The sequence below is a fragment of the Vigna radiata genome, chromosome 7 (assembly GCF_000741045.1).
Source record: "Vigna radiata var. radiata cultivar VC1973A chromosome 7, Vradiata_ver6, whole genome shotgun sequence".
In the NCBI taxonomy this organism is placed as follows: Eukaryota; Viridiplantae; Streptophyta; class Magnoliopsida; order Fabales; family Fabaceae; genus Vigna; species Vigna radiata.
In genome coordinates, this window is record NC_028357.1 from 36,954,714 (window position 1) to 36,972,371 (window position 17,658).

Below are 17,658 nucleotides of genomic sequence, written 5' to 3' on the forward strand. Positions count from 1 at the left end.
AAAATCTTGGGTTTGGGATTTTTGAACTACCCCATTTTTTTATTTTGTCGAACTTTTCTATATCATGCACGGTTTCATGGTTCAAAATTCAAGGAAAATTGTTGTTGGAATTTCAAGCATTATACGGACACCGTTCGTGATGTATATTCACCTTGCAGGGATTGAAAAACGCTCCTAAGAAGTCTTGTAAGGTTAAGAGCAAAGAAGATGAAGAGTCGCTAGAGTTGTCATTTGTAGGAGCTGACCAATTGATTCTAATGGTTGAGATCCATAAGAAGATCTTGGAATTCAGAGACCTCGTGGATCTTGCTTCATGCAACAGGACTGCTTCTTTACGTGAGGTGCTTTGTAATTTCTTTCTGTTCAGAGAAATGCCAGCATTCCCTCAAAATATTCTTGCCTGCTTCACAAATTTGTATTTCATCTGTCACAGATGATCATGAAAACCCTGCAAGATCTTCAAGGGCTTTACCCAGGTATCATACCCAAAAATGAAGTCTCAAAGATTAAGGGCAAGCCTACGGACCAGGTTTCGACATTTAGTTGCTCCTCAATCATTCTTGTCATGCTGAAATATCATGAAATTTGAAATAAGTATTTTCTGTTTTCAATCTTCATACAAAACTGTTATTTTGATTACAACTTTTTCCTATTTTCAAAGATTGGTACTAAAAACAGTGATGTTTTTCTTTACAATTAGTCCTGAAAACACAGTTGAAAGTTCGAAATATCGACACTTTTGTAATTAAAAAATGAAAACAAAACATGTTTTGTCAGAGGCACAGATCCTTAGCCTCCAAAACACTAAATGTTGTCTGTTTTACTGCAGGCTATGACCTATTTCTGCAAGGCTTTGAAGTCTCTTGGAGAGTCGTGGATTATGCATAATGATTGGATGAACAAGCTCAATGTTGTATTACCATTGTGTAAAGATAACAGCAATATGCGTGAACTTGGTAATCTTGTCGTCCTTGTGAAATGGTTCATTGAAAAGAAAAAAAGGAATAAGAAAGGCCTAATTGAGATTTACAATGATCAAAGTTGACATCATTTCCAACCCTTAAGTGTTGTTTCATTTGTTTTGCAGGTGAAACCTTGTTGACCACTCTAGATTCTTTGATAAAGTTAGCAAGTGAGAAGTTTGACATAGAGGAATATGAGCATAAGAAAGAGTTCAGCCCACAATCTAGTTCATTTGGAAAACATATGTTGCGATCAACCTCCTTCTCAGATAGCGGCAGCTCTTACTGCTCTCCTCCTGTCACACCAAAATCTGTTCTTCCAGAGTCGATGAGACACTCTTCAAGATCTGGAGAGAGTCCCAGAAGCTCTTGTGGCTCGCCACTTCTTCTGTCTCTCAGAGTTCAAGCTGTGGGAAAGTTGAACCCTATTGATGTAAAGCGCTTGTCTTTCCAGATGTCACCAACATTCATCCACAAGATGGAGCAGGATTCCACCGGAGAAGTGAAAGTGGATGACAAGACTTCAAATGATGGGAAAGACTCGTTAGAAGAGCTAGTGTTTCACTTGGACCCAACCGAGGAATTGGATCCCCAAACTCAACCTTTTGCTATAAAGGAGTTAAGGCTCTCTCTATCTCCCAATCAAACAGAAACTCAACCAAAATCTCCTAAACAAGAAAAAACACCTCTTCCACAGCAGGAACCAGTACCTGTACAGTCTTCACCTTCCATTCCACAATCTCCCCCATCACCTTCCCCACCATCTATGACAAAGATGAAGACTATACCACTCCCACCACCTCCTCCTCCACCTCCTGCACCGTCCAAGATAACAACAAATGTAACATCACCACCACATGTTCTGCAGCCAAATGTAGCAGTGCCACCAACACCACCTCCACCTCCACCTCTACCATCAGCACCTAAACTGGAGCAAAGTGAAGCAGCAGTTAGGGTGCTTCCATCTCCACCACCACCCCCANCACCATTGCCTCCAAGTTCAGGTTCAGCAACAACTGCTACTCCTCCACCACCACCACCACCATTGCCTCCAAGTTCAGGTTCAGCAACAACTGCTNCTCCTCCACCACCACCATTGCCTCCAAGTTCAGGTTCAGCAACAGCCGCCACTCCACCACCTCCACCACCTCCACAATCCATTCCCTCAAAAGGCGGACCAGTTCCTGCACCTCCGCCACCCGTGCCAGGTGGTCCAAGAGCAGGTGGCCCTCCGCCACCACCTCCTCTGGGAGGAGGGAGATCCTTGCGCCCTAAGGCAACTACTAAGTTGAAAAGATCGGCACAATTGGGCAACCTGTATCGATCTCTAAAGGGAAAATTGGAAGGGTCTAGCCTGAATGGAAAATCTTCTGCTGGGAAAAAAGGTGGCATTGGAGGAGCAAGCTCCGGAGGGAAACAAGGAATGGCAGATGCTCTAGCAGAGATGACAAAAAGGTATGCGTTTTAAACCATGTCGTAACAACATGAACTTCTAAGCTATGGTGATATAATACTGATAGATCCTAACATATGATATACTTCTTTATTTGTTTACAACATGAACCTTATTCCCCTCTTAAAACCATTTACATATAAATGAATAAATTTCATTTTTGTTCACCAAATAACGATATTTCTATTTTCTGTATTATCCATGCTTCTGCACCTTGTTTGAAGTTGTATTAGAATGTTATAGATGCATACATCGTTAAAAGTATCTAAATATTGGTATCGTATCCGAGAAGCCAATCAAAGTTGATTGCTTTTTGGAGCTTCCTAGGTAATGCATTTTTTCAAGTTTTGTGTGTATTAAACGTCCCACTTCTTGAGCTGTTTCGCTTATCTTTCACTTTACTTATTTAGATCCTCTTACTTCCAACAAATAGAAGAAGATGTCCAGAACTACACAAAGCAAATCTTGGAGCTGAGATCTACCATTTCTAATTTCAAGACAAAAGATATGACAGAATTGGCCAAGTTCCACAAAGATGTCGAATCCGTTCTTGAGAAATTAACTGATGAATCACAGGTGAGTTAAGAAAATCCGTGTCCGTATGGTGGTTTCAATTCCATTCATTGCTGCTGGTTCTTTCATTCACAACAGTAAACAATTCCGTTGCTGCATAGGTGCTATCACGATTTGAAGGATTCCCCACAAAGAAGTTGGAAGCTTTAAGAATGTCAGCAGCACTGTACAATAAATTGCACTCAATACTTACCGAGCTTCAAAATTGGAAAATAGTGCCTCCCATGGCTCAGCAACTGGACAAGGTTGAGCGATATTTCAGCAAGGTAATCCTAACACATGTGTCCTTGACTCAACGTAAATTCATTTCTAAATGCTAACCCCAAAAGAGCAAAACACAGATTAAGACAGAACTAGATGCTTTGGAAAGAACCAAAGATGAAGAATCTAAGAAATTTAAGAGTCACAACATCGAATTTGATTTCCACATTCTCGTAAAGATCAAGGAAGCGTTGGTGGACGTTTCCTCCAACTGCATGGAGTTATCACTTAAGGTATATCCAAGTTAGAACAAAGGAGATCAACACAACACAACACAAGCACTTTTTACTAAACCATGAAACTAAATTTACTTATTTTGTATTTGATGAAACTCAATGCAGGAGAAACGCAACTCTGCTGCTAATAAAGATGGACCGAAAAAAGAAGGAGCATCATTGCTGTGGAAAGCGTTTCAATTTGCATTCCGGGTCTACACCTTCGCTGGTGGCCTTGATGATCGTGCTGACAACCTAACAAGAGAATTGGCACAAGAGATAGAGAGTGACCCCAACCCTAAACCTAACCAACCATGAATCAAATGATTATATATATACATATTGGACTTATGCTTTGTATTTGGAGTACAAAACGACACGGTGAGGTTCTTTCTGCATACCCATCATGAACCCCCATTTTAGTGTCAAAGCCATTTGTAAATTAATGATCATTGGCGATTTGGAGTTCTTATTTTTAAATTTTGATAGGATTTAGTCATGCTTGTAGAGTTATGAAATATTTGCCAGAACTCTACTGAAGCATGAAGCTAAGCCTGTATTTTCACCACTTTAGTTTGCGCTCTCTCTCTCTCTCTCTCTCTCTCTCTCTCTCTATATATATATATATATTTATATACATGTATATTGGAGCTTTATTTAACAGCGATGAACTCCCTTTTATCCCTTTTACGTTCATTCTATTTGTGTCGATCATCAAACATATATGTTGAAAAATATCGATGGTGATGGATGGAAGAAGTAGAACGATATTTCAGTTGTTTCCACCAAATTCTACAGAAATTTGGTATAACAAGCGTAATGAGAAAATAGAATCACTTCTAAAATGCTGTCAGTTGTCTTTTCTATTTCGAACAGAAAGAAAATGCAAAATGCTAATCGGTGCAAAACTAATTTTCTACTATCAGTTTTGTACCTTTTTACTTCTGGTATTGACAATATATAAGTTAGTCTTTTACAGGTTGTCTCTCAAGACCGTATGCAAATTAGAAGCGTTTATCTCCTAAAGACCAATTACGTTTTAACCAAGTGTATTAGTGAAAAAAATGCGTCACATGTCACATAAAGTGACTCGTGGTTGTTATATATGCTTCAAAATCGGTCAATAATAAATCAATGATTAAACCATTTAATCAACTGAGTCATCCCCAATACCCAGCATTATGCAGAAATGTAGTTGGATTGACCATCGAAAAAAAACTGTAAATGGAAGAATGGTATCTCATCTTTCTAGAGTATTCTAGTTTTCTTCTTTATTTCTCCTGCGATATGGATGAATAGAAAAAAAAAAAAATGTATGTGCATAAAGATGTAGACCATAACTCTAACTCTTATACTTGTGTTGGTTAAGGTTTCTTAAATTTCAATATTTTTAATTTCACCCTCATATAATTTATACACAATTAATATTTCATTAAATATATGCTTAGTTATAAATTTATCTTAATTATATTACTTTAATAAATTAGCTAATAAAATATAATGACACTAATATATTTAGTTACATGAGTTCATAGGAGAAGGTGATTTCTAAATCGTTAATGGATGGTCAAGACTCATGTAGTAATTTAATTTTTAGGGACTAATATAAAGGCACTAATATATTTAGAGATATCTGGGACAATTTTCTGTTTTTCAGATGTGGTTTATTGCAAAAGTAAATTAACTTAAAAAATGTCTGTTAATGCCATGTCCGACGTCTATAGACGTCTGTCAGTGTACACCCAGACGTCCAATGGATTACAAAGGCTAAGCACGTTTCAGGGTCTTAGACGTCGGCTGCCACCTAGTTAGATGTCTATATAGACATCTGATCTGTATAGTCTGACATCTATATAGACGTCTGACTAGGATGACAACGTCCAATTAACGTTACCCATAAAAATATCGGATCGAGATCAGACGTAAAAAGCCCAAAATAACAGACGTTAAAAGCCTTTTCTATACTAGTGGCAGCATCTCCACATTCTCTATATTACAAGATCTTTAATATTTCAATCTAAATGTTACTCTCAATATTTGGAGTAAGAGTATTCGTACTACATTGTTTATCATGAATCAGATTCCTAACCCAATTTTAGGAAATAAATCTCCATAAAGTTTTTTTTTTTTTTTTAATAATCTGCCTGCTTATTCTAAATTTGAAGCCTTATGCTATGCTTCTACTCTTCTTTCTTCTAGACATAAATTTAGTCCTAGGGCTATTGGTTTTGTGGTTATAGGATATCCTGTTAATTATAAAGGTTATAAAGAAAACTTTTATTTCTAAATATGTTAAATTTCACGAGAAAATTTTTCCTTTTACAGACAATAATTTTGTTTTAGTTGGACGGCTTTAATCCTATCATACCTATATTGATCATACTAACAATGTTGATGACACTCTCCATTTTCATAGCAATTCTTTACCGTGGTACTCCTAGTTTTGTTGCATCTAAATCTGATAATCTCAACACAACACAAAATAACCCTCCTTCAGGTATTGTTTGCCACCCTTTGCGCACTAACAAGAACATTATTCCCCCTTCTTTTCTCCCTAACTATCATTGTTATAATGTTAGTCCTGATTCTACTTCTCATTATCCTATCCAGAATAATGTTAATTATTCAAAAATTTCCACTCTTTGTACTTAATATCCTATCCAAAACTATTCTAATTATCTTATCTATAGTAGTTTTGAGATCTCCAACACATGTCTTTACGTCCAAACATGTATACCTCAAACATCATATTAATATGTGGTATGATAGTGATATCGTAATAATGATAATAAATCCAATAAATAATAAATTTCTCAATAACATATAACATAATATATTCTTTAAATAACAAATCTAATTAAGATATGTTTTATAGAAATAAATTTTATGTCTAACTCAATTTTACGAAATTTGTTTATAAAATAAAATTTATATAATTTATATACTCTAAACTCATGTAAGATTTCTAGCACATTTTTTAAACTTTTATCACAACAAAACAATTTCTATTTTAATTTAATAACTTAATTTAATATTTATTATTAATTATTTATTTTTCAAATAAATAAATAATTGTTAGAAGTTAATATAACATAAAATTTTCGTTTTGTTTTAAATAATACTTTTGACATCTAAAAAAGAGAAATACAACCACTACTTCAAAAATATAATAATTATATATTAGAAAAATGTTTTTTAACATCACTTCTACCATCGGTTGACAATTCACTTTTAAAAGGAATATAATTATTGACAAGTTAAGTTTTTATTTATAAAGAAAGAAATAAAATGAAATGTAAAATAATAGATGGAAAATGTATGGAAAAGTTTGTTGTTTTTTAAAAAAAAATAAATATAATTACTCTATTATCATGTTGAATTATTAAATTTGACTGTGGTTGGGAAAATATTTATCTATCACCTTCGGAGTGTGACCATAAAAAGGGGTATGTGGTAGAAACCGGAGTCAGAAGAGGATCGGATAGTAACCGATTACCATCATGGCTTTTGTCTCCGTTACATTTATCAACGTTACTCTCCATTTTCAATTCTTCATCATCTTCCACCTTCCGACTTTATCAAACTCCATGCCACCCCACCAAATATAGCAAACCAAAGCACCACCGTCTCTGCAAATTGTCATGCCACAGTAGCCACAAAAACACTATACCAAATGAAGAAGGAAAACCATCGCATAACAGTGCTGACAAAAATAGAAGGGACATTCTCATTGGGTTTGGAGGGCTCTACGGTGCATCCACTCTTGCAGGCAATCCTTTAGCCATTGCTGCTCCAACTTCCCCTGACTTCAAAACTTGTGGCCCACCAGACGTACAAGAGGGTGTACCATCCACCGTTTGTTGCCCTCCACGATCTTCTCCCATAGATTTCGAGATTCCACGAACTAGAAGATTCCTTAGGGTTAGACCAGTTGCTCAGTTTGTGGATGATACCTACATAGCCCAGTATAAGAAAGCTCTCAGTATATATCTCTTCCTCCCGAAGACCCTCGTAATTTCACCCTGTTGGTGGTTAGAATAAACAAAAACAGATTAACTTAATTGAAGGAAAAATATTTAAATATTATTGATTGTAAAATAATAAGAAACTTACCATATTTAAAACTTAAAAAAATAAGGTTTAATACCTATTTTGGTCCCTCCTTTGAGAGGCTTTGTTCAAAGTGGTCCCTCTTTTTTTCAAAAGTTCACTTTAGTCCTAGTTTTCGCAAAAACTGTTCATGTTGGTCCTTTTTTATAAGGGCGTTAAGTTCACTAACGGCAGAGTTGTCTAATATTTGATGATGTGGCATTGTAAGTTGTTTTTAAAAATAATTAATGATGACGTGTAAATGAATATAGTTAGGTTTTAATTAAAAATTGAAATTGGGGTTAATTAGGTAAACCCAAAGTTTTAGTCAGATGCGAAAATTTCCCAAATTTCCATTTGCCATTGGGAATTTCTGTGCTTGCTGTTAGGATTCATCAACCTTCAATCCATCTTCATCAGCGGGGTTTGCATTTTCTTGGCTTGCGATTGCGATTAGGATTAGGGTTCATCAACCTTCAATCCACCTTCATCAGCGGTGTTAATTTAGAATATACTGAGTTGGTATATCGATGTTGGAAAAGACCCTGATAGATTATTGCTACTTAAATCGAGGGTTGTTAATTTAGAATAAGTCACATTTGTGAATTCATCTAGATGACCAAACTGATTATGGGAAAGCATAATTTTTTGCAGCTTTGGGAGTGTAAAAAGGGATGAAGGAATGCTCCCATCCAAATAAAAAGGAATGCTCACATGCGAACTTCTTGCAGGTAATGCAGTGACATCAAAGCGCTGCACCATTCATGTCCTGTTGCTGATATACTTAGACCATCCAAATACAGTTGCCTAATACTGGTGAGATTTTGGACAAGCTTTTATAGATTTGGGTTTTCAGTAATTTATGGTTTCAATGATTTGGGTTTTCAGTGATTTATACTGAAGGGGGTTCTGTTGGAAAATTCAAGAACACCGGCGATCAGAAGATTAAAGGTCTCAGTAACCAAACTGGTTTCACATCCAACCTGCTGCCACAATTGGTGATGGAGATGATTGCATTGAAGATGCGCGATGAACCCTAACTTGCTCAGAATTTCCCAATTCCAATTGCAATTTTTTCCCAAATAATCTTCTGACCACAATTAATTTACTTAATTACTCACCTCAAATTACCTCAAATTCATTTTTTAATTTAACTCTAACTATATTAATTTACACGTCACAATTATTTATTTTTTTAAAACACATAACAATGCCACATCATTCTATATTAGCCACCTGTCAGCTCTGCCATTAAAAAGTTAACACCGTTATAAAAAAGGACCTATTTGCTCAGTTTTTACAAAAGCTGGGATTTCAGTGAACTTTTTAAAAAAGGATGACCACTTTGAACAAACCCTCCCAAAAGAGGGACCAAAATAGGTATTAAACCAAAAATAACTATTCACTAACATTTTTTATGCTAATTTTAATCTATTATTCAAACTCATAATTAAAATTTAACTAACTCTTAAAAATAAGAAACAAATTCAATTAAAATTAAAAATAAAATATTTTTAAAACATTTTCTTAAAACTCTTCCTTACTTTAATCCTGAATCCTGAATTTTAACACAATTCTTCTTGATCGCTTCAACGTTAACTTTATTAGTACCTTTAGTTCTTTCTCTTATTCGTCTTCATAGTTTTGAAAGTCTTGGAAGCTGAAGATGATGAAAGTGTTGTGATGACATTGGTGCCTAAATATGGAGAAGGACTTTTCACAATTCAGAATATTAAGATAGAGTTTATTACGGAATGAAAAATAAGTACTTGTGAACAAAATAATTATGGCATGTTTGATAGGGTGTTTTCAATAATTATATGAAATCATCTGAACCTTCAAATGATTTGAACATTGTATCAAAGTTTACTATTCACTGGCAAAAGAGGATTTTGGTTGTTTTATTCACGAAAAGAAAAATAAAAATTGGAGTATATAACACTCATGATGCAAATCCTGAAACAATTTGACCTTTCACCTTGAGTATAACACATTAATTGTGTCTAATTCCTTCATTTATACATTAAACTTACTGTTTAAAAAACATTACACTAATACTCTGCATACTTTAGACTAAATTTTTACTGTTTAAAAAACATTACTTATAACTTTTTAGAAGAAAAAGATGAGTTTATATTTTCTTATAAAAGTTCAGATGTTAAGAAAAAAAATGAAATTTTACTACATCTTAAGAATGTTTCGTGTAATTTACTTAATAAAATTTCATTATTTGTTTAGTTTTTTTTCTGGAGTCTTAATCTAAAAACTTTTTTTTTTATTTCTCTCAGTATACCAAATTAAAATATAAAAAATGAAGATTTCATGCGTTAACAGATAAATGTTTTTGAATAAAAGTAAATTTACTTGATGCAAGCTATATATTCTTTGGAAATGTGTTTAATTTGAAAGGAGCGTCTGTCTTATCTGACAAGGATTGTATGATGAATATTTAAGCACATGGGTGCAATCTGAAATTAACCAATGAGTCGGCAGCAATATATGCAGCCATTAGATAATGTAAGGATTCTATCCTTTTTGTCATTTTCCCTTGTCTATATCCTTTTGAATTTTAATATCAAGATATTGTAGCAATTGAAAGGAAATGACACTAATCTATGAGACTTTTCACACTTGAAAAGTAAATTGGATACATGAAGTTTTCATCACTTGATAAAGAGGCTAAACCGCTGCTTATTGTCTCTTCGAACAGCCTAAGAGAGTAACCAAAAGATATTTTAGAATAAAATGTTTTTCTTTCAGTTAATTTACAATATGATAATATGGAGTTACAACAAGTTGTTTACAAGAATCAAAAAATAAAACCAAATACAAATAAGTATAACTTAGAGAAAATCAACGTCTCGTTCTCACAAGCTATATATAGCAAGGAAGCCTTTGACTCTGGGTTCAATTATTCCAAGCCGTAATAGTTAATAAACATATCACCCTTGTTAAGAAAGGGTGATGCACATTAAATCCTTTCAATTGCACCTTAACAGAATGTAGGTGCAGATGAAATAGGGAGATATTTGAGGCCTATATCTTTAGACTATCTAATAACAGAGGTTAAATCCCAATTGCTTCCTAGGATTTTTTATATTTGAACAATTAAAGTTTGTTATATTTTTGTTCGTGAAGCTGATGTATCATATTTGTCATGCAAAGATTCTCAAATAGTAAATTGAACGTATTTTTCCTAAACTTCTTTCCACACAGAAAAAGAATAACAATGCCACTGGATATTTCATACAAAAAACAAAACACAAGAACTAATGAAAGTCACATTTGGCAGCCATGAAAGAAGGAAATAAAGGCAATGTTTATTAAAAATAAAATCGTTAGAGAGAAGTAATGCTTACAGGAATCTATCAAGAGCGTCAATTTTGTCCTTTCCTAAGCCACTTCCACCACCACGTCCTCTTGTTTTTTCGCTATCATTTTTCATATCAAAAGCCTTTCCACGACCATGGTTAGAATTAAACATAAATATCAAAAAGTATAAAATAATGTAAAGCAATGTATGAAAGAAAATTATTCTTTTCACATGAACACAACAGACAGTTCATAAAGGGTATTGACAATAATAAGAAAAAAAAATTGTATTTTTCAATCCATGTGCTAAAGTTTCAATACAAGACCAAAACAGATCAAGACAATTAATCGAAGACAACATGCAAAGGCAAAGAAATACTTAGCTCCGTGTAGACGTGCCTAACCTAGGCTACAAATACCACTTGATAGCTTCAGGTCGAGGCGGATCAACGAGGAACCATGGAAACTGGCACAGATCGAGCTAATCGAAGAAGAAGAACAGCGGATGACGGACAACAGAGGCAAACCCTAGATTGAATGGTTTGATCGGTGTACATTCTAGGGTTGGGGATTTCGGACGTTTTTATCGGTGGAGAGAAAGGATTAAATGATTGAATCGATGGAATGGAACGAAAAGAGGTTTTAATCGGGCAAAAGTGAAGATAGAAGGGTGAAGATAAGTTTAATCGGTGAAAAATGGATTCTATGGTGAATTAGGCTGAGGTAAGGGAGAAATGTACAGGAGAATGAAGATCTAGAGACTAACCATGGCTGGCTAATTAATATTTGAGGCGGAGGAGCTCGATATGGATTGAAGATGAGCGAAGGCTCAAGAGAAAAAGAAATCTGTGCGGGTGGATCTCTTTAGAGAATGGCTAAATGAAGATGTGGTTCGCATATGAAGAGTGATGGGTGTCGCCGCCCAATCAAATTTGATTGCAAATTAGGAATGCAGTATAGTGCTAGGAAGTGACTCCTAGGTCGTCTCTCAAGGACCAACTGTGGCTCAGGACTTAGGTCTAACACATAGTGGGGGGGGGTTGAAATGTTTTTGAGACGAGAATTAAACTAAATTAAATGCATGAAGATAAAGAAGTCAAACAAAATAGACAACATAATGAACGGAAAAAGTAAATTGAACAATGCAACAGATGAATATCCAAACAAAATTTAAAACTATTAAAATGCAACGCTTGAGTGAAAATGAGATGCACCATCACGAGAATCAACAAGGCAAACACGTGTAAACATAACCTTAGAATACAATTTCAATCATAGCGCGTGAACAAATTTAAAATCAGCTTCATTCCAAGAAAATAAAAATAACCGCATGTGCACATAAATTAAATCAATGCTACTGTTTCTCTCAACCAAAATGAACATCCGTCTCTCTCAATGGAAATCACCATATGTGCTTCTAAAAAGATAATGATAAAGAAATCAAAAACAGCGTGTGCAGAGCTTCAAGAATTAAAAGCAAAATTTCCTTCGTGAATCACTGTTTCATTGCTTTCTAAAATAAAAATGGATGTGCTAAATATAGCTGCTGTAACCGTGAGGACACTTCCTCCTTCAAGCAACGTCCGCCTCCATTCTTCTTCTTCCTTCCTGTCTCGCTTTGCAAAACAGCCCCCCCGTTTTTTTAAAAAATTGGCGGCTCCTCCCCCCTCATGTATATTCCTTTCCTAGGTTTTTGTGTCCCTCTAACTCTGGACCCACTTCACTAAGAATCCATCTCTCCAAATCACGTCTTGGAGCCTCTTCTCCACAGCCCAAAGACTGGTGCCCTTCATTCACGTGTTAAACCGTACAAAGGTTGGACCAATCATCTGCTAATTAATCAACACTTCCAGTTACAACATGAAGCTCGTGAGGTGCTTGCTAGCTGCACCCCTAGTTCCTTGCTGCCTGGACCGTGAACTGCTCATGGACGTGATTTTGCTGTGAATTATGGGCTGTAGTTGGGCCGAGAGCACCTCCTAGAAATTGATGCTGGATCAACGTATGAGATCAAATGAAGCTCTCATCATCACGTGTTGGGCTGCCACCTCCTGGACGCTGCTGGGCGTATCCTGTTTGGTGTGCGTGTAGGCGTTGGGCGCGTGGAGTGAAGCTGGACCGAGACTTCAATGCAGCTGGACGTGCTTGGGCCGTGAATGTTGGCTGCTACTTGCTGGATATGTGTGGGAGTGCAGCAAAGGAAGCATGAAGTCTAGCCTGGAAGTGAAATCTCAAGCTACTGGACCTGCTTGATTCTGGACGGGTGCTGCACTTCTTCAAGCTGCAGCGTGTTGTCACGTGCTGGACGTGTTACATGTGGATGCAAGATGGACGTTTGCTGGATGCTAGAACATGGATGCAGCAACCTGCTTGATGAATCAGCCCACACCGCTTGCTGCTTCCTTTTTTATTTCTCATGGGCTGTGTTTTGTCTGCTGTGTGCACCGTGGAGGCTGCCAAGTTGAAGATGCTGCTGCCTCTCTTTATTTGGGTTGTTGTTTCTTCAAGGAAAATGCTGGAAGCTGGACCTGGTGGCTGATTGCTGGATGCACACCCCCTTGTTGCTGCAGCTGCTGGCCTTTGTTTGTTGAACATGAGTGCTCTGTGTGCACCCCCAAAATTGAAACCCACACCTCTTTTTACTTTAGCTTAAAATATAATTGATGTGGCATTTTTTTCTTTAAGTCTCAAAATTTTATCCAACAATTTCCCTACAAATAATAATGCAAATAATTAGTCCAGAAAATTCAAATTAATTAAAATTAGAATTTCCGGTCAAATTAAGCACAATTAGCAGAAACGGGAAAATACAGGACATTTAAGCACGATTCCCTGATTAAATTCGGTACAATAAACTAAGTGCAGTCAATAAAATATCGACTCATCAAAGAGGCATCGCAAGCATTACTGAAGGGCAAAAGGCCCTCAGAAATATCCCGAGAATAGCTAAATAAAGATGTGAGTCGCATATGAAGAGGCATCGCAGACATTACTAAAGGGCAAAAGGCCCTCGAAAATAAGCCTTTGGTAATACGTGCTTTTGTTGTAGTGGTAATGTATTGAAGGTAAGCATCATTATCTCATTCTAGTCATTTGTAATGGCAGCTCGAATGATAGTCTTAATCCAAGACTTGACATAATCGCCACATTCCCATGAATCTAACTGCTTGTTCCACTAAAATGACAAACTAAATAGTCAAGCATCTAGGTCATTCAATAACATAGAAAATGAATTAGAACTATAAATGACTTATAACCTTTGGACACATGATTTGAACTAACTGACCTCGGGATTTACACATAACTCTATTTACATTGAAAACACAAGGTAATATTAATATAACTATATTTGGATTTTCTATATTCTTATAGAATTTGTGTTACCCTTTAATACTCCTACTTGATTCAAATTCGATAACTCCAAGCATAAAGCATAATAGTTCAAATCTTGGTCTTGATAATGTCTTCATGAAAATATTTATAATTTGGTCTTTTGTTAAGCAATACTTTAGTTGAATTTGTTTATTTGTGTCTTCACCTCAAATGAAATGATATTTAATGGCTATGAATTTTGTTCTTTAGTGGTGGATTGGATTTTTTTTTGCTATTACTATTGCGTATTCATTATCACAATGGATAATAGTCGGCCAATCTTGTGGTTCATCCATTTCTTCAAGTATTCTTTGTAGCCATATTTTTTTACTCTTTGGTTCAACAATTGCTACATACTCTGCTTCTGTTGTTGATTATACCACAGTTGCTTGCTTCTTTTATGCTTAAGATAAAATACTTGATCCTAGTGACAAAACGTATTCTAACATACTCTTTATGTCGCCTAGTGGTTCTAACCGATCATTATCTGTGTAGCCAATCATTCTTGAGTTAGTCATGGTTTTGTACCATATATTGAACTCATATATGATTGGTAGATATCTTAAAATTATTTTTCCTAATCCATAATAAATCTGACTTGGCTTTTGCATGAACTTGATAAAAGACTTACAGCATACATAATGTCTGGTCATGTGGTTGTGAGATATAGAAGACCTCAAATCAAACTCATATAGCGTGATGCATATACTTTTTGTGCTCCATCATCTTTTTGTAGCTTATTGTTTATTGCAAATGGAGTAGCAATATGTTTACAATCATACATCTTGAACTTCTTTAATAAAGCTTCAATATATTTCTTTTAAGAGATAAATATACATTCTTTTTGTTGTTTCACCTCTGTATCAAGGAAATAGTTCATCAAGTTAAGGTCGGTCATCTTAAATGTCTTCATCGTCCCTTCTTCAAATTCTTTCATCATCTCCATATTGTTTCCTGTATAGATAAGATCATCGACATAAAAGGAGACAATGAGATGATACGTACCTTATGCCTTAGTATATAGTGTTGTCTCACTTTTGCTCCTCCTTAATCTTTGATCGATAAAGTATTGATCATTCTTGCTAGACCTTGTTCGAGGAGCTCGCTTCAGGTCATATAAGGCTTCGTTTAGTCTTAGTACTCTACCTTCAATGCCTTTGTTGATAAAGCCTTGTGGATGTTCAACATAAATCTCTTCTTCGAGAACTCTATTTAAAAAGGTTTATTTGACATCCAATTGATAAATGCTTTATCATTTTTGTGTTGCAAGAGCTGTTAAAACTCTAATTGTGTTAAAGCGAGAAACTAGAGCAAATGTCTCATTACAGTCGATTCCTAGTTGATTTGAGTAACTTTTAGCGACCAATATTGCCTTGTGCTTTAGTATAGTTATTGAGCTTTGTTTTATATACCCATTTTACTTCAATCATGTATTTTCCATGAAGAAAGTTTACAAGCTCTCAAGAGTTATTCTTAATCATTTTGATCTCTTCCTCCATAGTTCTGACCTATACTTCTTGCTTTTTAAAAGCAGTTAGGCTCAATCATGGCCTTATTGCAAGTTTCGTATATGTCTATTATAAAACTTACTTGTCTTTGAGTGGACTCTAGTGAAGAATCTTTTTTCTCTTCTTGAGTTTCTTCTTGAGATTGTTACACAATGTTACTTTTAACAACTTTTTCTTCTTTTGAATTCCAAGAAGCATTTTCATCAACCTCAAAAACTCGATTAATAATGAGCTTTTTTGTATTTTAAGTTGTAGACTCGACAACCTTTTGATTGTGTACTATATCCGAAATATTCCTAATATAGTTTTGTGTCTTTTGATCAGGAACATGTATGAAATGAATATATCCAAATACTCGTAGGTGTAGTAATAGCAACGAGTCAAGTCAGGTACAAATAGTGTTTACTTGCTACTCAACCCGCAACAACAAAATCCACCCATTACTTGTCTCAATACTTGTCATATATACGTTTTAAAAATACTAGTGAGTATTTTAAAACCTACGAGTTCCTATGCATACCTATAGATATTTTAAAAAATATTTTATAAATTTTAAAAATAAAATATAAATAAAATTACAAAAAAAATATAAAATATAAATAAAATTACAAAAAAAATATAAAATATAATATGAATTAAATTAAATATAAAATCAAATTTAATTTTAATTAAATTTAACCTAATAAAATATAAATTTATTTTAATTTTAATTAAGTTTAACTAAATTAAATATAAATTGTTGGAAAATATGTAACAAAACATTTCGTGAGGGGAACAATTACCTTCTTGAGAAAAACTGTTTTAAATTTTCCCCTTTTATGAATTGATTCTATAAATAAACTTTATTATTTATAAATGAAAATAATACAGACAAAGAATGTAAAAAGAAAATTACACAACTAATTTCATATTAGTTCAATAAAAAACACTACATTTAATTATTAATCATTCTAAACAAATTAAGTAATTACTAAAAAATAACCAAACCTTAAAATAACATAAAACTAACTTTCACGATGGCAAACACTTAGAGCATGTTTGTATGAATTATAGTATTGTCTCTCAAATTATACATATAAATTCTTCTTAAAGAAGTATATGCAATCATGGCAAATAATAAGAACAAGTGTCTTGGCGATATATGGTGCTCTTTATTACACAAATCTTGTATTCTATGACAGCTTTTTATGTTTCTTGTACAGTTATAATTTGAACATTATTAATCCCTTGACGACAAAGGCTCTTGTCTGAAGAAACTGGTAAATACGCTCTTAAAATAAAAAGAACATCTCCAATGTTGAAGTCATAATAAATGTGTTACAATTAGAGACTTTAACAAACTTTCATAAAAAAGTGTCACAATTTGGAACTTATTATAATAAATCAAATTACTATGCCTACCAACACTTATGATAAGTTAAATTTATTATGACAAATATTTACACATTTAACTTATTTTTCATTACGTTACAGAAAACAAATATGTTTCTATCCCTCGAAACTATGAAACCAAAACAATAGTAGACAGAAGCTTACAAACATAAAAAGTCTCATATGTGTCGTTTCCTTTCAAATGCTACAATATGTCGACATTAAAATTCAAAGTGTATTGTATAGTAGTGTTAGGATGTAGACAAAGGGAAATGCCAAAAAGATAGAATCCTCTTATTTGTGGGACTCACATTATCTATGGCTGCTGACTCACTCATTGGTTAATTTCAGATTGCACCGATGTGCTTAAATATTCATCATACAATCCTTGTATTATCAGGTAAGACAGACTGCCATCCTTCCAAATTAAAGACATTTCCTAGGAATATATACTCAAGGTGAAAGGTCAAATTGTTTCAGGATTTGCATCATGAGTGTTATTTAATCCAATTTTTATTTATTTATTTATTTATTTTTGTGAA

General features: G+C 34.4%; 1 protein-coding gene across 1 annotated transcript; it reads left to right on the plus strand.

Annotated features, from left to right (window-relative positions):
• Nucleotides 1-257: 257 nt before the first annotated feature.
• Nucleotides 258-3,782, plus strand: LOC106766395 (uncharacterized protein At4g04980). The gene is made up of 8 exons (XM_022782787.1): nt 258-341; nt 434-529; nt 830-956; nt 1,088-2,417; nt 2,826-2,991; nt 3,090-3,254; nt 3,330-3,482; nt 3,591-3,782. The coding sequence occupies exons 1-8, from the start codon at nt 258-260 to the stop codon at nt 3,780-3,782; spliced, it is 2,313 nt and encodes a 770-aa protein (XP_022638508.1).
• The last annotated feature ends 13,876 nt before the right edge of the window (nt 3,783-17,658 follow it).